A 23,937-nucleotide genomic window follows, 5' to 3' on the forward strand; every position below is an offset into this window, starting at 1 on the left:
CAATAGGCGATGTCACAGCTCACCTCCTCCTCCTGTACAATGACTGATAACACCTCTATATACAGTAGATAACACAGGATCCACCATTCACAATAGGCGATGTCACAGCTCACCTCCCCCTCCTGTACAATGACTGATAACACCTCTATATACAGTAGATAACACAGGATCCACCATTCACAATAGGTGATGTCAGAGCTCACCTCTTCCTCCTGTACAATGACTGATATCACCTCTATATACAGTAGATAACACAGGATCCACCATTCACAATAGGCGATGTCACAGCTCACCTCCTCCTCCTGTACAATGACTGATATCACCTCTATATACAGTAGATAACACAGGATCCACCATTCACAATAGGCGATGTCACAGCTCACCTCCTCCTCCTGTATAATGACTGATAACACTTCTATATACAGTAGATAACACAGGATTCACCATTCACAATAGGTGATGTCACAGCTCACCTCCTCCTCCTGTATAATGACTGATAACACCTCTATATACAGTAGATAACACAGGATCCACCATTCACAATAGGAGATGTCACAGCTCACCTCCTCCTCCTGTATAATGACTGATAACACCTCTATTACAGTAGATAACGCAGGATCCACCATTCACAATAGGCGATGTCACAGCTCACCTCCTCCTCCTGTATAATGACTGATAACACGTCTATATACAGTAGATAACACAGGATTCACCATTCACAATAGGTGATGTCACAGCTCACCTCCTCCTCCTGTATAATGACTGATAACACCTCTATATACAGTAGATAACACAGGATCCACCATTCACAATAGGCGATGTCACAGCTCACCTCCCCCTCCTGTACAATGACTGATAACACCTCTATATACAGTAGATAACACAGGATTCACCATTCACAATAGGTGATGTCACAGCTCACCTCCTCCTCCTCCTGTATAATGACTGATAACACCTCTATATACAGTAGATAACACAGGATCCACCATTCACAATAGGTGATGTCACAGCTCACCTCCTCCTCCTGTATAATGACTGATAACACCTCTATATACAGTAGATAACACAGGATCCACCATTCACAATAGGAGATGTCACAGCTCACCTCCTCCTCCTGTATAATGACTGATAACACCTCTATTACAGTAGATAACACAGGATCCACCATTCACAATAGGCGATGTCACAGCTCACCTCCTCCTCCTGTATAATGACTGATAACACGTCTATATACAGTAGATAACACAGGATTCACCATTCACAATAGGTGATGTCACAGCTCACCTCCTCCTCCTGTATAATGACTGATAACACCTCTATATACAGTAGATAACACAGGATCCACCATTCACAATAGGCGATGTCACAGCTCACCTCCCCCTCCTGTACAATGACTGATAACACCTCTATATATAGTAGATAACACAGGATTCACCATTCACAATAGGTGATGTCACAGCTCACCTCCCCCTCCTGTATAATGACTGATAACTAGTGTTGAGCATTCCGATACCGCAAGTATCGGGTATCGGCCGATACTTGCGGGTATCGGAATTCCGATACCGAGATCCGATACTTTTGTGGTATCGGGTATCGGTATCGAAACAACATTAATGTAAAAATGTGTAAAAGAGAGAATTAAAATAAAAAATATTGCTATACTCACCTCTCCGACGCAGCCTGCACCTTACCGAGGGAAGCGGCAGCGTTCTTTGTTTAAAATTCGCGCTTTTCTTTCCTTACGTGAAGTCTCGGCTTGTGATTGGTTGCGTGCCGCCCATGTGACCGCAACGCAACCAATCACAGCAAGCCGTGACGTAATTTCAGGTCATTCAGTATTTTAAAATTACGCTCCGGCTATGTGATTGGTTGCGTCGCAGTCACATGGGCGACGCAACCAATCACAGCAAGCCGTGACGTAATTTCAGGTCATTCAGTATTTTAAAATTACGTCCCGGCTTTGTGATTGGTTGCGTCGCAGTCACATGGACGACGCAACCAATCACAAGCCGTGACGTCACGGGAGGCTGGACACGCGCGCATTTTAAAATGCGCGCGTGTCCAGCCTCCCGTGACGTCCCGGCTTGTGATTGGTTGCGTCGCTGTCAACCAATCACAAGCCGGGAGGCTGGACACGCGCGCATTTTAAAATGGCTTCCCGGCTTGTGATTGGTTGACAGCGACGCAACCAATCACAAGCCGGGACGTCACGGGAGGCTGGACTCGCGCGAATTTTAAAATGCGCGCGTGTCCAGCCTCCCGGCTTGTGATTGGTTGACAGCGACGCAACCAATCACAAGCCGGGACATCACGGGAGGCTGGACTCGCGCGCATTTTAAAATGCGCGCGTGTCCAGCCTCCCGTGACGTCACGGCTTGTGATTGGTTGCGTCGCCCATGTGACTGCGACGCATCCAATCACAAAGCCGGGACGTAATTTTAAAATCCTTAAGGACCTGAAATTACGTCACGGCTTGCTGTGATTGGTTGCGTCGCCCATGTGACTGCGACGCAACCAATCACAAAGCCGGAGCGTAATTTTAAAATACTGAATGACCTGAAATTACGTCACGGCTTGCTGTGATTGGTTGCGTTGCGGTCACATGGGCGGCACGCAACCAATCACAAGCCGGGACTTCACGTAAGGAAAGAAAAGCGCGAATTTTAAGCAAACAACGCTGCCGGTTCCCTCGGAGAGGTGAGTATAGCAATATTTTTTATTTTAATTCTTTATTTTACACATTAATATGGTTCCCAGGGCCTGAAGGAGAGTTTCCTCTCCTTCAGACCCTGGGAACCATCAGGAATACCGTCCGATACTTGAGTCCCATTGACTTGTATTGGTATCGGGTATCGGTATCGGATTGGATCCGATACTTTGCCGGTATCGGCCGATACTTTCCGACGGTATCGCTCAACACTACTGATAACACCTCTATATACAGTAGATAACACAGGATCCACCATTCACAATAGGCGATGTCACAGCTCACCTCCCCCTCCTGTACAATGACTGATAACACCTCTATATACAGTAGATAACACAGGATCCACCATTCATAATAGGTGATGTCACAGCTCACGTCCTCCTCCTGTACAATGACTGATAACACCTCTATATACAGTAGATAACACAGGATCCACCATTCACAATAGGTGATGTCACAGCTCACCTCCTCCTCCTGTACAATGACTGATAACAACTCTATATACAGCAGATGACACAGGATCCACCATTTAGAATAGGTGATGTCACAGCTCTCCTCCTCCCCCTCCTGTACAATGACGGATACTACCTTTACACAGGATCCACTGTTCATAATATGCAATGTCACAGCTCACCTCCCCCTCCTCCTGTAGAATAACTGATAACACCTCTATATACAGTAGATAACAAGGCATGCGCCATTCACAATAGGTGATGTCACAGCTCACCACCTCCTCCTCCTTCTATACAATAATTGCTAACATAGAATCCTAGCATATTACAGTTGGAAGGGACCTCTGGGGTCATTGTGTCCAACCCCCTGCTCAATGCAGGAGTCACTAAACCATCCCAGACAGATATCTGTCCAGCTTCTGTTTGAAGACTTCCATTGAAGGAGAACTCACCACCTCTCGTGGCAGCCTGTTCCACTCATTGATCAACCTCACTGTCAAAACATTTTTTTTCTAATATCTAATCTGTATCTTCTCCCTTTCAGTTTCATTCCATTCCTTCTGGTGCTTCCATGTGCAAATGAGAATAATGATGATCCCTCTACACTGTGACAGCCCTTCAGATATTTGTAGACAGCTATTAAGTCTCCTCTTAGCCTTCTTTTTTCCAAGAGAAACATTCCCAGAACCTTTAACCGTTCCCCATAACATATTTTTCAGTCCGCTCACCATCCTGGTAGCTCTTCTCTGAACTTTCTCCAGTTTTTCAAAGTCTTTTTTAAAATGTGGTGCCCAGAGCTGGGCACAGTATTCCAGATGAGGCCTGACCAAGGAGGAGTAGAGAGAGATAATTACTTTCCATCATCTAGACTCTATGCTTCTCTTAATACAGCCTAAAACTGTGTTTTCCTTTTTTGCTGCTGCATCACTCTGTTGACGTATGTGCAGTCTGGGATCTATTAGTATACCCAAGTCTTTTTCACACAGGCTGTTGCTTAGTTCTGTTCCTCCCATTCTATAGATGCAATTTTTATTTTTCTTGCCAAGATGTAGAATATTGCATTTTTCCCTGTTAAATACCATTATAGTCACTACCCATTGTTCAAGCTTATCTAGATCCTTCTGAATCCTTTCTCTGTCTTCTCTAGTTTTAACTATCCCTCGTAACTTTGCATCATCTGCAAATTTGATTAGTTTACCTTTAATTCACTTATCTAAATCATTTACATAAATGTGGAACAACACTGGGGCCAGGACAGAGTCTTGTGGTACCCCACTTGAAACACTTTTCCAATTGGATGTGCAACCAATTATTACCACTCTTTGAGTATGATCACTAATCCATTTGTGAATCCACCTAACTATAGCCTTGCCAATCTCATTGGTCATTTTTCAATAAGGATTGTATGAGACACTTTATCAATACTTTGCTGAAGTTGAAATATACTATATCTACTGCATTTCCTTGATCAACCCAGTCAGTGATGCCATCATAGAAGGCAATTAGATTAGTCTGGCATGACTTGTTTGCTACAAACCCATGCTGGCTCTGGTTAATTACTGTATTCTTATCCAAGTACTTTCATACATGCTGCTGAAAAATTTGTTCAAAGATCTTTCCTGGTATAGAAGCAAGGCTCACTGACCTGTAATTTCTTGGCTCCGTCATCTTTCCTTTATTGAAGATAGGGACATTTGCCCTTCTCCAATTTTCTGGAACTTCTCCTGTTTTCCAGGATTTTTCAAAGATTCTGGCTAGTGGTTCTTTAATTTCCATTGCTAACTCTTTGCTAACTCTTTCAGTTAATTTAAATTAACATCTCTGTATACACTAGTTTACAAAGGATCCACCAATCATAATAGGTGATGTCACAGCTCACCTCCTTCTTCTCCCTTACAATGACTGATAAATCCACTGTATATAGTAGATATCCTAGGATTCAACATTCACAGTAGATGTCACAGCTCACCTCCTCCTCCTGTACAATGACTGATAACACCCCTATATACAGTAGATTACACAGGATCCACCATACACAATAGGTGATGTCACAGCTCACCTCCTTCTCCTGTACAATGACTAATAACTAGTGTTGAGCGATACCTTCCGATACTCAAAGGTATCGGTATCGGATGGTATCGGCCGATATCCAAAAAATATCGGATATCGCCGATACCGATACCCGATACCAATGCAAGTCAATGGGACACAAGTATCGGAAGGTATACTGGATGGTTCCCAGGGTCTGAAGGAGAGGAAACTCTCCTTCAGGCCCTGGGATCCATATTCATGTAAAAAATTAAGAATTAAAATAAAAAATATGGATATACCCACCCCTCCGGCGGCCCCCTGGACCTTACCGATGTAACCGGCAGCCTCCGTTCCTAAGAATGAGGAGTTTAGGACCTTCGATGACATCGCGGCTTGTGATTGGCTGCGTGACCGCTCATGTGACCGCTCACGCAACCAATCACAAGCCGTGACGTCATCGCAGGTCCTAAACTCCTCATTCTTAGGAACGGAGGCTGCCGGTTTATTTTAATTCTTTATTTTTTACATGAATGTGGATCCCAGGGCCTGAAGGAGAGTCTCCTCTCCTCCAGACCCTGGGAACCATACACTGGGAACTTCCGATTCCGATTTCCGATATCACAAAAATATCGGAACTCGGTATCGGAATTCCAATACAGCAAATATCGGCCGATACCCGATACTTGCGGTATTGGAATGCTCAACACTACTAATAACACCTCTATATACAGTAGATAACACAGGATCGACCATCCACAATACGTGATGTCACAGCTCACCTCCTCCTCCTGTACAATCACTGATAGTTTGTCTGTATATAATAAGTAGCCTAGGATCCAACATTAACAAGAGATGTCACAGCTCACCTCCTCCTGTACAATGACAAATATTAGACACAGTGTGAAAATTATTTTTTTCATTTATAGAGAAAAAATGGAAAATAAATTATTATCTCACTAAAAAATAATGGATTTTACTGAAATACTTGATTTGAACAATAAGTTACTTTACAAGATTGCTATTGGGAAATATACAATACTAGATGGTGGCCCGATTCTAATCGGGTATTCTAGAATATGCATGTCCACGTAGTATATTGCCCAGCCACATAGTATATATAGTATATAGCACAGGCCAGGTAGTTTTTAGGAGCCATGTAGTATATAGAAAATACTACATGGCCTGTGCTATATACTATGTGGCTGCTATATACATACATACATACATATTCTAGAATAACTGATGCGTTAATACAGGCCACGCAGTATATAACACTGCCCAAACAGTATATAACACAGCCCACATACTATATAACACAGCCCATGCAGTATATAGCAGCCATGCAGTATATAACACAGGCCACACAGTATATAGCACATCCCTCACAGTATATAACACTGCCCATGTAGTATATAGCACAGCCCACGCAGTATATCACACAGCCCACGTAGTATGTCACACAGCCCCCGCAGTATATCACATGGCCCCCGCAGTATATCACACTGCCCCGCAGTATATCATACTGCCCATGTAGTATATAGCACAGCCCCCGCAGTATATCACAGCCCCCGCAGTATATCACACAGCCCCCGCAGTATATCACACAGCCCCCCATGTAGTATATAGCACAGCCCATGCAGTATATAACACAGCCCACATAGTATATAGCACAGCCCCTGCGGTATATCGCACAGCCCCGCAGTATATCACACAGCCCCCGCAGTATATCACACAGCCCCCTCATATAGTATATAGCACAGCCCACATAGTATATAGCACAGCTCCCCGCAGTATATCACACAGCCCATGCAGTATATCACACAGCCCTCACAGTACATCACACAGCCCCCGCAGTATATCACACAGCCCCTGCAGTATATAACACAGCCCCCGCAGTATATCACACAGCCCCCGCAGTGTATCACACTGCCCATGTAGTATATAGCACAGCCCTGCAGTATATCACACAGCCCCCGCAGTATATCACAGCCCCCGCAGTATATCACAGCCCCCGCAGTATATCACAGCCCTCGCCCCCGCAGTATATCACATAGCCCCTGCAGTATATCACACAGCCCCCGCAGTATATCACAGCCCCTGCAGTATATCACACAGCCCCTGCAGTATATCACACAACCTCCACAGTATATCACACTGCCCATGTAGTATATAGCACAGCCCCGCAGTATATCACACAGCCCCTGCAGTATATAACACAGCCCCTGCAGTATATCACACAGCCCCTGAAGTATATCACACAGCCCCCTCATATAGTATATAGCACAGCCCACATAGTATATAGCACAGCTCCCCGCAGTATATCACACAGCCCATGCAGTATATCACACAGCCCTCACAGTACATCACACAGCCCCCGCAGTATATCACACAGCCCCTGCAGTATATCACACAGCCCCCGCAGTATATCACACAGCCCCCGCAGTATATCACACAGCCCCCGCAGTGTATCACACTGCCCATGTAGTATATAGCACAGCCCCGCAGTGTATCACACAGCCCCCGCAGTATATCACAGCCCCCACAGTATATCACAGCCCTCGCCCCCGCAGTATATCACACAGCCCCTGCAGTATATCACACAGCCCCCACAGTATATCACACTGCCCATGTAGTATATAGCACAGCCCATGCAGTATATCACATAGCCCCTGCAGTATATCACACAGCCCCCGCAGTATATCACAGCCCCTGCAGTATATCACACAGCCCCTGCAGTATATCACACAACCTCCACAGTATATCACACTGCCCATGTAGTATATAGCACAGCCCCGCAGTATATCACACAGCCCCTGCAGTATATAACACAGCCCCTGCAGTATATCACACAGCCCCCGAAGTATATCACACAGCCCCCGCAGTATATCACACAGCCCCCGCAGTATATCACGCAGCCCCCACAATATATCACACAGCCCCCGCAGTATACTCACCCCCTGGGATCCAGCGAAGCTCCGGCGATACGAGAACGGCTGCCGCCATCTTCCGTTCCCAGGATGCATTGCAAAATTACCCAGATGACTTAGCGATCTCGCGAGACCGCTAAGTCTTCTGGGTAATTTTGCAATGCAACGCCGGGAACGGAAGGTGGCAGCCGGCACAAGTGGCTCGGCGGACTACGGAGGGTGAGAATACCAGTTTTTTTGTTTTTTTATTATTTTTAACATTACATTTTTTACTATTGATGCCGCATAGGCAGCATCAATAGTAAAAAGTTTGGGACACACAGGGTTAATAGCGGCGGTTATGGAGTGCGTTACCCGTGGCATAACGTGGTTCGTTACCACTGGCATTAACCCTGTGTGAGCGGTGACTGGAGGGGAGTATGCGGGCGCAGGGCACTGACTGCGGGGAGTAAGGAGCAGCCATTTTCTTCCAGACTGTGCCCGTCGCTGATTGGTCGTGGCTGTTTTTCCGTGACCAATCAGTGACTTGGATTTCCATGACAGACAGAGGCCGCGACCAATGAATATCCGTGACAGACAGAAGGACAGACAGAAGGACAGACAGAAAGACAGACAGACAGACGGAAGTGACCCTTAGACAATTATATAGTAGATTCTTTGGGGAAATATGTTGTCTTAAATATCTTATTGTGATGGGATAAAGTTAAAGTTTGAATTTGTAAGCTACAAGCCAATTGTAGGAATGGTTGCTGTACCTTTAGCCACATGGCAGTGTTACTTAAACTACTAAGCCCCATTGCATATTTTTAGGTAAGATACGGCTTTAAGATTAATGTCGACCTCTTTGCTTCTTAAGGAGGCTGTCCAGGCAGTGACATAGTATAGATTATCAGTTCCCAGGGCAAGGCAAGTGTTTTGGGCCCCTTAACACATGGACCGTTAGACTTAAAAATTAAAAAAAAACAATTTTACAGGACATTGTTAGATTTTTTAACTTTTTATTTTTTACATTTTTATGTTTTTACGTAACTATTTTCTTACCCTTACCCTATCCCTGACTGTAGCACTATCCCTAACCATTGTGCTAACCTCACCTAACCTAGTCCTTACCTAGTCTTCACCCTTTAATGATTGTTACATTATATTTATAATTATATTATAAATATAATTTAAATATAATAATAATATTTTTAAATTATATTGAGGACAGCTTTTCCAGGCAGTCTCTGTCTTCTCACAAAATTACAAGTGAAAGGTGAGGCGGAGAGCTATGGGAAAGCAGAGTGCTGCAGACTTTGTAATCTCAATTGCTGCCTATGCAGAGCACAGCAGATGATGACAAACTCATTTTGACTGTTGTCAAATCAGCTCTTGGCTGCTCTTATGATTTATTTTTGTCAGCTCAAGAATAAGCATCGGGGCAAAATTTTGCACCCTTGTAGAATTTAGCTCCTGGGGGTAACAATCTTGAATTCTTTGAAAATACCAAAATCTGCAATACTCACCTGCTGTCACCCCTATGGGTCCAGGTGACTTTGTAGTTTATGCCAGCACCAAAGAAATACCCATTTCCCTTCCATTGAACCGCTGCAGGCAGTGATCTGCTGCAGTGGTCAGGTGACATAAACAGAGCATCATGGAATGTTTCTGTAACAGGGGATATAATATTTTTAGTGAATCCAATCCTCCAGTTAATATTGTTTTTTTCTCAAGCACCCCTTTTAATTTGTGAACATATAGCTTGTTTGCTAATTAACACGGTTATTTTCAAAGGTTTAATCTATATAAGAATTATAAAATTTAACAAACAAAATAGATGCATAAAATGCACAAAAAGAACCAGAAAGATTCCATTTTAGAACTGTTGGCAGATAAAGTCTTGTAGTAACTCTTCTTAATTCAACATTTCCATTTCCATTGCATATCTTCCCAGCGAAGTCAAGAAAAATAAAATCATATTTCACTTTCCTTCTTCAGATGCTGGGAAGTAAAATGTATTTAATTAAGCTGATTTACTTGGCTGAATTACTTTGTGGGATAAAATACCGCCTTTTTTGCATAATAAAACAATTTGTAATTCAAATGTGATACTTCTAGGACAAGACAATTGAATTTTTCTCTCTTTTTTTTCCGGTAGATGTGCAATGATTGATATTAGGGATGAAACAAATGTCAACAAGACTCAAGTCTTGTCACTGCCGGTCCGACATAAAACAAAACAAAAAAAAACATGAAAAATATTTTGCATTTAAACATAGCTGTAATTTTTTTTTTTATCATAAAAGTAATTATTAGGAGCAATGTTTATTGTGATTTTCAAACATATTGTTTTAAGAAGATTATTATTATTATTATTATTATTACTATTATTATTATTATTATTATTATCTTTAAATGTTTTCCATTCTTTGAATATTTTTTCCATGGTTGCCAAAATTTCTGGAGAAGTTTAAGCCCCAACACAAACCTATCCAACACCCTCCCAGTAACGGCCACTCCCTGGAACTTACACTTTTGCACTTTTGGGTGAAGTTTGTATAAAAACAACCCTTTATGGGCCTAGAGAAAGTTGACAACAATGTATCACCTATCCACATGATGGAACTTGCTGGTCGATGGAGATCTGACTATTGAGACCTCCACCAATCTATGATGCCCCTTCCGAAAAAAGTAATGGTGAAGCATGTGTGGCACTGCTCTGTTTAAAGTCTATGGGACTGCTAGGGAAATCCGAGTGCTGTACTCTGCTATTGCTGATAGTCCTGATAGTTTTTTCCAACTGGGTATTTTACAACCCCATTCTCAGGGTTGGTGATGGTCCCAATGGTCCGGCCCCATTGGATAAGTAAGTTATCATAAATTACAGTTTTTGGAGTCACCATTTCAAGTAAAATTAAGAACTTCATCCAATGGGTGTATTAGAAAAATCTGTCAAAAATGATAGCGAATGAGGAAGTACGTGATGCTCACCAGCTTAAATTTCGATTGTCATCGGTGGTGCCGCCGCTCCTGTGTTCCTCAACGCTGTGTGTTCACGTCTTCAGTGATGATGTGCCACCCATACTCATTTGACCACTGCAATCACTCACCTAAGTTAATTTTAGCATTTATTATACATGGACCTTGAGGCCAGAGATTGGCTGCAGTGGTCCCATGCAAATTGATGGCAAAAAAACATCACAGAAGGAAGTGAGAAGAAACCGGTGAGAACCACTAGAGTAGAGGCACTAGAATTTGCTTGGGTAAGTAGGTAACTTTAATTTTTTACAATTTGTTTCTAGTGAGATATTTGTTTCCTAAAATCCTGGAAATCTCTTTAAATTGCTAAAATTAATATATCAGCTATGTATTGACTGCGGTACAAAAAAAGTAAAAAAATGTTTTCCAGTAATTTTTGTAACCAATAATCTTGAGAGATGCACATACATTAAGCAATCCTACTGATTTTTCTGTTATTTCTGTTTCCCAAGGGAGATGCATTAGCAATGCATGGGTATGCGATGGCGATATTGATTGCGACGACCATTCTGATGAGGATAATTGCGAAGGTTATATGTGTGGACCACCCAAATACCCCTGTGCTAACGATACCTCCATCTGCCTGCAGCCTGAGAAGCTATGCAATGGGAGAAGAGATTGTCCCGATGGATCTGATGAAGGCGAAATATGTGGTATTTTTCAGTTTGAATTCAATTATTTTGCATAACAATTTATATTAGCGACAATAGTGAGTGGTCCGAAACCAAGGTCATGAGGAAGGAGCCTCTATGCGTAGAGTTGATATATACAGTATTTTATATGAATAGAAACTTCATTTCCTAGTATCAGCTATAACATAGTAGATCTCATTGGGATGACTACTAGGTAATGCTGCAATTAGTAATCAAGGACATTTCTTAAAGGACATTTGTCTTATTTATAGAAACCCTCCTCCCATCAAAGGTTTTATCCTCTTAATTTATTGCAATCATATTATTTAGCACTGTGTACTTACATTTGCTCATTTTGCCTTTCTATCAATAATTCTTCTCATTTATCTGCTCTATGTAGAAGCAGGAAGTCTATTTTGCCTGCATGAGTCATCCACCTCTTCAACTCCTGACCCAGCTCCTCTATTCCCACCAGGGACTTTAGCAGTGATGACTCATGTAGAGAAAAGAGGCTTCCTGTTTCTATATAAAGCATAGAAGGATTCAGCAAGGCTGTTTTTAATCACATAATGTTATGGATCTGTTGGAAAAGATGAGATTTAACTGGGTAAAAAGGCAAAATCAGCAATTGTAAGTACACGGTGCTATACAATAAGAATGCAACATATTAAGAAGATAAAACGTTTGATGGGAGTGCTTCTTTAAAGCGCCCCATCTAATGAAAGGATAGGGAACCTCTGATCTATCTGAGGCAACCACCATCAAAATCTAGGGTACTTGCTGTTACAGGACCCCGATATTCCTAACAGGGAGCTAGAGGCTGAAAAACAACCAATCGGACTTTTATGGTCATGGATGTGACTAGTAGAAAGGACAAGAACTTATAATCAACTGACATGTGTCTACTTGAAAGGCATTGTTCCAGCAGGCATGCCACTGTGCCATTCATTGATAATGGAATAGAAAAGTCCAGCTCACAGCTTTTCCGAGCAGTCCCATAGACAATAAATGGAGCAGTAGTGTTCATGAGCAAACACCGCTCTATACTAATGGGGCCATTCCATGACCTGATCTCAGGATGGATGCTGGTTCCATTGTTTGAACCTCCAGTGATCATTTGAGAGTTCGGACAACACCTTTTTAGACATTATTCAGATTGCCACAATATGACTATGACTTATATTAGTACGTGTCTTGAAGTCCAAAGAGTCGTATTGTATTTCTGTATGTCTACAATTAAAAAAAAAATTAAATGCAAACTTGTGGGATATTAAAGGCCGGAGGGGAAAAACTTGGATACATTTCAACATGTGTCAACATCAACGTTCAAAAGCTGGTTCCGGATAATCACCTCTCACTGACAACTTACTTGCTTCAAAAAGGGCGAAATGAAGGAAGAAAAAGCATTAACTCCTAGGATTTGTTTTCCCCAAAATAAAAGTTAACCCATATCTACAAGATATTACATAATTTACTGGTCGTGGAGTGTATCTGACTACTGGGACTACCAGAGATTACAAGATCAGGGCTACTGAACCCAAAGAACGGTGCTCTACAGCTCCATCTTGAATGGCATGGACGTTCTCCTGCCCAACCTCTACTCTGATCATTGTCCAAGGGACTACCAGATACAGCTAAGGACAACCCTCTGCTTTTTTGAGCAGTCTCCATACCAATTTATAGAGCGGATTTCGAGCATGTGCACCTACTTTATGCTCCATTCAGGAAGGAGGTTCCAGAACGATGATTTGTCTCTTGGGGTATCAGATATCTTGCCTTTTTGGGAATATCTCTTTCATTTTGCTATGTGCATGCTGGTGGACAAAATTCTGTTTCAGTTGGCACATCAATACTGATCTCCACTGTAGTGAAATGCAGCTACTATGCGCAAATTCCATCACCAATTAGCATTAAGTGTATCAACTAAACATCAATAGGAATCATAATGCTGTAAAGTGTCTAAGCGGATGTGATTTACTTAGCAAATATTTGAGTTTACTTGGAATTTGCTACAAATTAAGAGAGAAAGCTCTATACAAAATCTTCTTGAAAGACATAAAAGTTCACAGCGTGAATTCTTTCTTTTTCTTCAGAAGAAAACACCTAAAAGGTTCTTCAAAAACCCAGAGGTCTCTTTGAAGCAGTCCTTGATACTTTTGATATGTTTGGCTTTAGAAAATGGATCAGAGGGCAGACAAAGATACAAAACTATAGAATGAATACATATAAACTTTGGCTGAGAAATGTGGTTGGGCTGTTTGGGGAAAGCTTCAGTTTTCCGGACCTCTGCAGGGATTAATGATACATAGCTATTAAAGGATAACCACAAGATAGGTGGTAATTTGCTGATTTCTGGGTGTCCCACTGGTGGGACCCCAACATTTCTGAGAAATTAATGGATTTTTGAACCAAGAGCTAAACCAGCATGCCCTCCACCATGCTACTCACTGTCTATGGGATACATTAGTTGAGTACCATAGATACTCTTGTTTCAGAGCTCCAAACACTTCATTATGTCGTCTAGCTTCACATTTCAATAGAACATTTGCTGCAACACTCTATTATGTCCACGCACACATGACCAAAGATCCTTAAAAGGGCCATCTTATAGGGGTTGTCCACTTATGGGGACATTTTATACTTTACTTAAATGCATATAATTGGGGTTAAAAATCATTTTTTGCAGCTGGGTTTCACTAATAATTACAAGTATGCAGGTCTGGTCACATGCTCCTCCACCAGCCGTTTTTTTGGACTGGAGACCTGTGCAGTCTGTGATGAAAGCTGCACTAACAAGAACAGGAGAGAAACCTGTCATACCTATGTAATAGTAAATGGCACAAAGTCATGTCCACAACACATCAAGATCATGTTTTCAACCCCGTTAACTCATTCTGCAGCCAGCAATAGACAGTATCATACAAAGGCTTTAGGAGGCAAAGAATTTTAAAGAAACCCAATTGCAAAAATAATTTTTAGCCCCAATTATATGCATTTAAGGAAGAAACAAAAATGTCTAACTTAGAAAAGGCTTTAACTTAGAAATGCCTTTAACTTAGAAAAGTATCACCTATAGGTAGGATATGTGATAACTTGCTAATCGGTGGGGGTCTGACTGCATTTAACCCCTTGAGAAAGGGGCTCTGAAATTTCCTAAAAGAATGGAGTTGTAAACATACATGCACACCACCACTGCATTCATTAAAGAAGCTCTCCCATGAAAGTTCTTATCCTCATCATATTACAGAGCACTGTGAACTTACAATTGCTCATTTTGCCTTTCTACCCCAGCTATTTCTTCTCTTTTCTTCTCTATGTAAATACAGGAAGTCGCTTTTCCCTGCATTTAACATTCCCCTCTTCATCTCCTGACCTAGCTCCTTCACTCCTACCACTACCAGTGACTCTTGCAGGGAAAATAGACTTCCTGTTTCTCCACAGAGCTTAGAAGGATCCAACTTGTCTCCTTTTAATCACATGATGTCATAGACCTAAAGGAAAGGGGAATAATTAGCTGGGTAGAAAGGTAAAATGAGCAATTGTAAGTACACAGTGCTGCATAATATGATGACTGCAATATATTAACAGGATAACAATGTTGATAGGAGGAGGAGTGATTATTTAATTATAGGAGTGCTAGAGATAACTGAGCACTGTATTTGACAATCTTCAGAATTTCCATAGACAATGATAGGAACAATGGCGTCCATATACAGACACCAATCCATTCTAACATTCTAACATTCTGACCTCCAGTTATCTGCAAGCTATCACCTATCCCAAGCGTTGACTTTCTGAATTGGTACAATCCCTTTCACATTACACACGGTACTTGACTAAGTACATTGTAATAATTTTCATTAACTTTAAATATATGGTTCCGCAAAATAAAATGTATTAATAGCATACAGAAAATGGTGATACCGGTCGTGGTAACCATAAACATTCATGTTCGCAACACATTGTAACAATGTCCTCTAGCTTTACTGGTGGGACAACTGCTCACAAATAACAATGTTGTGTAAGGGGTACCAATCAGCAAACTCTTGTACTAATGTATTAATTTACATGTTGTTGAGAGTGTGTGAAAAAATTGCAGAAAAATGATGCCCTGAAGAATCTATGTAGCTGACAAAGAGTTGCATTTTTGCTCAAGATACCATTTTTGCATTTGCACAGGTTATTTACGTTCCTTAATTTTTTTTTATTTTGGCTTTTGAATACCTACAGTGCCTCTTTTTATATACCCCACCTTCCCCTAATCGACTGCTTGTAACGCTGTTGAAATTGCAGGTTATTTGTGTCCTCAATATATGATTTTCTTCCAACTCTTAACCTCGATTTTCCAATTGGAAATTACCAATCACCTCCACTAACCTGCATGTGCTTAATACAAGACCTTTCTAACTTTACATGCATTCGACCTGTCGCTGGCAATAAAGACTGTCATCAAAAGCTACCCTTTTCACTGAAAGACTTCTCTGAATTTACTGCAAGTCACTTAATGTTTCTCTACTCAGCCTTCTTTTTCTCCTTAACACTTTAAGGCCCTGGGTTTCAATTCTATTCATAGACTTGTAAAATAAGCTTTTTAGTTCAGCAATATCTGCATTTTTTTTACCTGTTTGATTAATAAATACTGATGGGTGAAGCCATGGATGTTCGGGTCCTGTGAGTTTGGCCAAACATCTAAAAAAGTTCGGTTTGAGTACCTGAACCTGAACTTAGACCCGGGGGGGCCCAAAAGATTAGGCTCTGATCAGCGGTAAGATTATTACTCCCAGTCAGAGAGCTGCAGTTTCCATGCTGTCAGATGACAGCGTGAGCAAGCAGCTCTTATTAGAGGTAAAAAGTTTACAGTCAGTCAATGGCATTGGTTGATGAGGAAGTACTACTCCCATCAGCCTATGCCTGCTGTCGCTGATAACAGCAAGAGCAGGCACCGCTGATGGGTGTATTCATCAGCCAGTGCCTGAGATATAAATAAATAATTAAAAAAATGACAATTGGTCCCTTCAATTTTTGATAACCAGGGAAGGAAAAACTCACAGCTGTGGGTTGCAACCCTCAGCTGTCGGATTTATCATGGCTTGTTATCTAGAATATACGGGTCCCGTATGTAAATAAATAATTAAAAAAAAACGGGCTGGGGTCCCCCTATTTTTGAAATCCAGCCAAGCTAAAGCAGACAGCTGGGGACTGGTATTCTCAAGCTGGAATGGACCATGGATATTTCTCCTTCCAGCCTAAAAATAGCAGCTTGCAGCCATGCAGAAAAGGTGCATCTATTACATGCACCAATTCTGGTGCTTTGCCCACCTCTTCCACTTGCCCTTGTGGCAAATGGGGTAATATTTGTGGGGTTGATGTCAGCTGTTTTATGGCCGCTGAGATCAAGCCCACAGGTTAGTAATGGAAAGGCGTCTATAAGACACCCCCATTATTAACCCCATAGTTAGACTGTAAAAAAGACACCGTCAGAATAAAATCCTTTATATGAAAGAAAGACACAGACTCCTTAATTTGGAATAAAAAAGCACAGTTATACTCACCTTACGCCCATTCCATTGAAGCCTTTGAACCCTTTAAAAAACTGGGAGATCTGCTTATGGATATGGAGCATTTCAACATCATGGTTGGTGTTGATTAAGACTTTGGCCCCAATTTAACAAAATTGCAGTTTTTCACACTAGCGTTATTAAGGAGGTGTGATGGAATCAGACACTTCTGCTCACCACAAATCTTACTGCGATCAGGGATTGCAGTAAGATTTCTGGTATACCACCGCTCATCACAAATTTAATGAGCAGCATTCACCACACCCAATCACTCCGATGTCCGGCCACAGCTCAACTTTGTCAGAATTAGTCGAAAATTACATGAAAACACCAAAAGTCTAAAAATGTTAACGCAGCCCACATTGCATCAAAATTTTCTCCTCTTTCAAGAACTTTTACCCTAGAATTCTGGAGTAAAAGCTTTGATGAATCGGAGCCTACTAGAATGGAGCTCTATTGTATTATGAGAAGATCCAGCTCATTTGTTGTGAAGAGACAGAAAGGAGGGTTAAGATGGTCATAAAAGGTGAAGAAAGAAAGAGGGCGACCATAAGGAAGAACAATGAACAATGAAGACAATCATGGAAAGCAAAATATCAATGAAATTCAAACAAAAGACTAGAACATTTTTTCAAAATTTTAAAACTGACATGAGTGCCACTCTCAAGGAATTCTGGAAACCACAATCAGGAAACTATAACTTGGCCTATTTATAAAACCCCATTGGTTTCACCTGCAATTATCATGAAAAAAATAGAATAAGATGAAGAGTAGCAGAGATCACCCAACCTTTATGACACCATCATTTTGATTTACCTTATGAATTCCCATCATTATGTGAAGAACAGGTCAAATGTTCATAATAAAACAAGACTACTGAGGCACTTTATAGATTCTCATCAGATTAGACCATTTCCTCCATAACTTTCTAGAAGGTGAAAAGTAAGCAAACCTTTAAAATGGCCTTGTTCACGCATACAGATTTATCAATTCATCCAGGAGGCCTAATGAAGGGAACTTCAATTATTTCTTTATATGAAAAAGTGATGTAATAGAATCATATACATGAGATGAAAGATGGAGAACCAAATGCTTCACTGGTCTAGATCAGAGGTCGGCAATTAATTTCACCAAGAGGCCGCATGAGAGATCATAACTATTGTGGAGGGCAGACCCAACATGCTTAACTCAATTTTGCTCATCATTCTACTAATTTTTGCAGTTGTATCTGCATTTTTAGGATGCAGACAATGCTGATATCGAGATGCCAGGGAGGTTGGTAGGCCACTATTACTAGCCCGTGGATTGCACAGGAATATACAAAGGGCCATTGTGGCCTGATCTAGATAATCAGCTTTAACTTGAAATTCCTAAATGTTTTCAAAAATTATTTTTTTATCTCTTTTTTTTCAATATTTAGATGTTTATTGTTTTTTTCTTTTTATACAGATAGGACACATACTCATTATATTTAATGAACTTTATAACATGCATGCTTTTTTTAAAAAAAATATCAGCCCTGAAATAAAAACTGAGAAGAGTCCAATGTTGATCCAACTTTGAACTAAATTTTTGATAAAAATAGTCCATTATATTCCAAAACATCCATGAGGATGGACAGCACACAAGTGCCACCCGAGTTGAATCCTAATGCAGCCATTTTTTCATTATCTAAAAGAGATGAGAAGTTTGGAAACCTTCATCTTTTTCTTTCTGCATACGTACTATAAAAACAGATGCCACATTGGTGGTGAACACTGAGTCGTGGACCAAGAAATGGATGAAGATCAGATAAAAACACTGAGTGAAATCAATCAGTGATTCTTGGGAGCAAAAAAAAGTTGAAATTCTGTCTCTACAACAGATATGATAGAGAAGGAGATTGGCTCAGCTAATGAACTGAGTGAGACATCCAGCGCCCTTCATGAACAAACACCGACATTCAGAAACTTTCAGAAAGATGTAGAGCTGTTGGATCCACAAGAAAGAGTTTCACATTGGAACATCATGGACAGTTTCATAATCAGGGGTATAAAACATCCTTTTGTAATGACTTTTTATGCTCCCTACTTTCTCCACAGCCCAATTTACCCTACATCTGTACAAAGAGTTTGGAATTATAATCATCAAAATGAAGCTTGGACCAATTTAATTATAAATTAAAAATGGACTTGTGTAGACCCAAAAACCCCCAAAAAGCAAGAAATTAATTTCAAATATGGGAATCCTCGTTAAACTTTATTTGTCGCTCGGTTACCTTTGGGTAATGTGTCTTATTTTTCTCTTGAATGTATTTTATCTCTTTTATGTTCCTTTCAGATGAATGTTATTTGAACAATGGCGGCTGCAGTCACCAGTGTAGTGTTGCTCCCGGAAGAGGAATTGTTTGCTCGTGCCCACAGGGAATGTATCTGAGTGTTGATAACAAGACCTGCGACATCGTAGATTATTGCACAAAGCATTTGAGATGCAGTCAAGTGTGTGAACAACACAAAAATGTTGTAAAATGTTCCTGCTACGAAGGTTGGACATTAAATCCTGACGGAGAGACATGCAACAATGTTGGTATGTAACACCTAGGTTGTGACCATTGTTCTATGCCATATGTTTAGGCATTGTTTACAAACATTAGATTTTATGTTCTATTTACAAAATTGCCTAATAACTAATTATTATCAATCCTTCGAAAATATTATCATCTGAAATTTACAATACGCACATTCAGTGCTGTTCAAGGTTAATGTAGAAATCCAAAAGGTCCTCTGATTAGGAAGCCCAGCATGAAGTCATGCATGTGTCATGCCACAATGTTGATGTTGCTCAAATCCTACATAATCAAAGAAAAACTGATGATCCCGGTAGGTAGATGGAGGTTCTGGTCAACAGCGAGATAGCCAACATACAATGGTCCAGCTATGGTTTTGGATCATCTCTGGTCACCATACATGGAATTTTTATGCAGCTATTACAATACATTTTGAAAACTATGGTCATTCTTTTACTTTATCAGTTTTTCTGTCTTAGAAATTGATGGCTTATCATTAGGATATGCAATAATTTATGATCGATGGGGTTCCCACTTCCGAGATACAGAAATGTAAGGTGGCACAGCATTGATTAAGTGCTTCATCTGCTGATGTGTAATTCCGTGCCCCCCAGCATTGTAAGAATCCATCCAGCCATTACTTTAATCGTAAAAGCTACAGTTGCTTGCGCAGTGGGTGTTTGGGGTTCTGGTGTGCAGGAGACAAACACTTAAAGGGGTTATCCAGGACTATTTATAGGCTTAAGAGCTAACAGGCAGGCTAATGACCTACCTGCCTGTTGTGCCCAGTGCCAATCTCTGCCAGCACAGAGTGATCATGGACCTCTCCTGTCAAAAAGTTAGTGCCTATGCTCACGTCATGTCAAAAGGGCAGCGACTTCTCTTCCACTCTGATCTGTTGACTGGACATGACTGTCTATATCGTGCTGATTGACAACTGTCTCCCTGCTGCCTACTGCATGGAGTTGGCTGTCAAGCAAGGAGTTGGCTGTCAATGAGCATAATAACGGCTGTCACGACTAGTGATGAGTGAATATACTCGTTAAATCTCGAGTAACAAGCATATTCGCTCATCACTAGTCACGACCCATTGACAGAGCAGCCCGGAAGAGGAGGAGCTGCTTTGATAGCGTGGATCAACTGAGTTGCCAGCAGGAGTGGTTGGTGATCGCTATGAGCTGGCACCGGGTAGACCAGGCATATAGTTAGTATCTACCTGCCTGTTAGTTTTTAGGCTCATAGTAAAAAAAAATCATCCTGGATAAACCCTTTAAGGGGACACAGTTCACATTGTCAGGATTGGTGGGGTCTAACATTTGAGATCATAAAGGGATTCCAAATTGTAGAATTTTCAGGTAGCTATTGCCTTAATTGACTATGCCAATATGGAGAAAGGGAATAAGGAGCATTAGACTCCTCTGGCAGTTACTAATCTACAGGAACGATGGAAAACCAAAATGCCAGTAGCTGCCACCAGGGTGGAATTACGGATACCTATATATATTAGTAGACTGTGGCAAATTCAGAAACCATTTATCTAATAGACCAGTTTTTTAACAATCTTTTTAAATGTTTTTCCAATATTTATTTTACTTAATTTACTAATTGTTTCATTTAAAAGAACATCATTTATAGTTCTTCACTTTCATTAAAACCTTGGGTGCAGCCTCATACTTTGACTTAAATGATCTTCTTTTAAGTCTAATCAAGAAAAAAACCAAAAAACAAATAACACATATTTTCCAATTTTGTAAGGTTTCCTGTAAATATTGTTTTGTTTTTCTTTTGTGTTTTTTAAGCAAACTTTATAGGCTGTGTTCACATTTGAATTAGAGGCTTGAATCAGAGCTTCCGTTGCACATTCGGCCCCCAAAAAATGAACATGTGATGAAAACCTGATGGACTCTATTATAAGCAATAGGGTTCATTGGGTGCTTTTTAGTGTGTCCATCAAAAGAGAAATCCAGCAGTGATATTTTTTTTGTTGTCCTGCCGCAGTGACCAAGTAGAACAATGGGGAATGCGGAGTGAACACAGCTTTGTGTGCTCCAAAATCTAGATGTTTCCATAAATTCATGCAAAGAATAGAAGGCTACCTTGATCTACTTCCTTTCTGCCTTGCCGAAAATAAGATGCTCTTTGACACAGGGATACAAAAGGCCCCTTCGCCTTACTGAAAATAAGATGCTCTGTAACACAGTGATATAAAAGAGAATAGATCTTTGTGATTTTCTAAAGCCCTTACATTGGCTTCTAAGCAACCAAGCCCACAGAAATGTATCATTAGTATGCCATCCATAACTACTGCGCTCACAAACACCAGTGAACCCTATAGATAAATGGATATGGAAAGCAGGTGTGAAGCCGCCATCTGCCTAATGGACTTATACATGGAGATTAATAGCATGCATATGAACAGTTGCAACATGGTCCACATTAACACATCAGCTCTGCTTAATTAGATGCTAATAAGTCTGTGTGGGCTTTTTTGTATAATATTCTTCTTAAGTACCTGCTTAAAAAATTCAAACTATTGCTAAAAAGGTTGTCAAACCAGTTCTCGTGTTTTGCACTGATGAGGAGAAAGCACCCCAAAACACATGTCTGCAAATGGAGTTTCCGATTTGTCTTCTTACCATAAGTCATGTGGCAAGTTAAAGGGATGATATTGATTTTTAGGATTTATACCTCCAATAGGTGGCACAAGGATAAATGTCCTCTTCCTCTCTGAAGAGGCTAATTACGTATTTAAATTCCTAGGGGAGCATTTCATGGAGTATAAGTCGCCCTACGCCAACTTGGCGCTCTCCACAAAGTGAATCTTTATGAAAAGAGAGGTTGCCTACTCTCTAGTGATGAGCGAGTGTACTCGGTACTTGGGTTTTCCGAGCATGCTCGGGTGGTCTCCCAGTATTTTGGGTGTGCTTGGAGATTATGTTTGAGTTGCCGCAGCTGCATGATTTTCAGCTGCTAGACGGCCTGAATACATGTGGGGATTCCCTAACACACAGGCAACCCCCACATGTATTCAGGCTGTCTAGCAGCCGCAAATCATGCAGCTGCAGTGACTCAAAAATAATCTTCGAGCACGCCCAAAATACTTGGAGACCAACTGAGCATGTTTGGAAAACCCAAGTACCGAGTACACTCGCTCATCACACTACTAATCTTCTTTCTTTAGGAGCACACTGCTCCTTTGTCTCCTGTAATTCTGCATATCAGGGGCCAGTGTGTTCCTAAAGGTTGCTCAAAGAAGCAGCATGATTGCACTGATGGTCTGAACTGTTCATTTACTGATGCCGTTGGCACAGGCCGCTTTAACCTTGGCAGCATCGGAAAACACTGTGACACTGAAGCTGGCTTGATCCAATAATTGGGCAAACTGCACTCAGCACTTGCAAACTGCATAGCAAACAGTGAGCTTCTTGCCTTGGAGACTGATAACCTCGAATAGACTGCAGATATGGCTGGTAATCTAGGCAACAAGCAGTGTTCGAAAAACATTTTAAATCCCTCTATTCTCAAGAACGGAAAGGATTTTTAATAAGAGATAAATTGCAAAGTTGCTTGTTGTTACAAGCACTTTGCAATTTTAACCATTCATTTAGGAAGTTGATATAACCCCTTTAAAAACTGGATGCTTGTCCATGTTTCCAACACATTCACCCATGTGATGAAACAACCCATTAGCTTCCCATGATCACAACAGGGAGACCCAATGGAAATGACAGAGGTCTCCCAATTTCTAACCACTTAGATTCCAAAGTTGATGCTCACCATAGCATTTAAAGGGATAAACTGTTTATCGGGGGGTGTCTGCTGTGTTAAATCCATTAGGTATGGAACATATTCTGCAAGTGAGCTCAGTTCATACAAATCCTCTTTACAAATCCTTACAACTTCCACTGTATATATGTGGCAGCTGTCGGGAGAAGCGGGCGGATGCTAGGCAGGTGGCATGTTCATTCTTCACTGGGGTCACTCCAACTCATGCATTACAGGACAGTTACATGGCTCCAGCCAGTAGTAGATCCAAGAGAAGGAAGAAATATAAAGGCTCCCAATCC

The 23,937-nt window shown here is 41.1% G+C and overlaps 1 protein-coding gene across 5 annotated transcripts in view; it reads left to right on the forward strand.

Annotated features, from left to right (window-relative positions):
• Positions 1–23,937, forward strand: part of LRP1B (LDL receptor related protein 1B) — a 1,636,337-nt gene that overhangs the window by 1,009,271 nt on the left and 603,129 nt on the right. For all 5 annotated transcript variants that reach the window (XM_077273024.1, XM_077273022.1, XM_077273019.1 and 2 more), the window contains exons 22-23: positions 11,588–11,788; positions 19,645–19,890. In XM_077273024.1, coding sequence (XP_077129139.1) covers positions 11,588–11,788; positions 19,645–19,890 — 447 coding nt within the window. The remainder of the gene's footprint in view (positions 1–11,587; positions 11,789–19,644; positions 19,891–23,937) is intronic.

Source organism: Ranitomeya variabilis, chromosome 7, assembly GCF_051348905.1.
Source record: "Ranitomeya variabilis isolate aRanVar5 chromosome 7, aRanVar5.hap1, whole genome shotgun sequence".
Taxonomy (NCBI): domain Eukaryota; kingdom Metazoa; phylum Chordata; class Amphibia; order Anura; family Dendrobatidae; genus Ranitomeya; species Ranitomeya variabilis.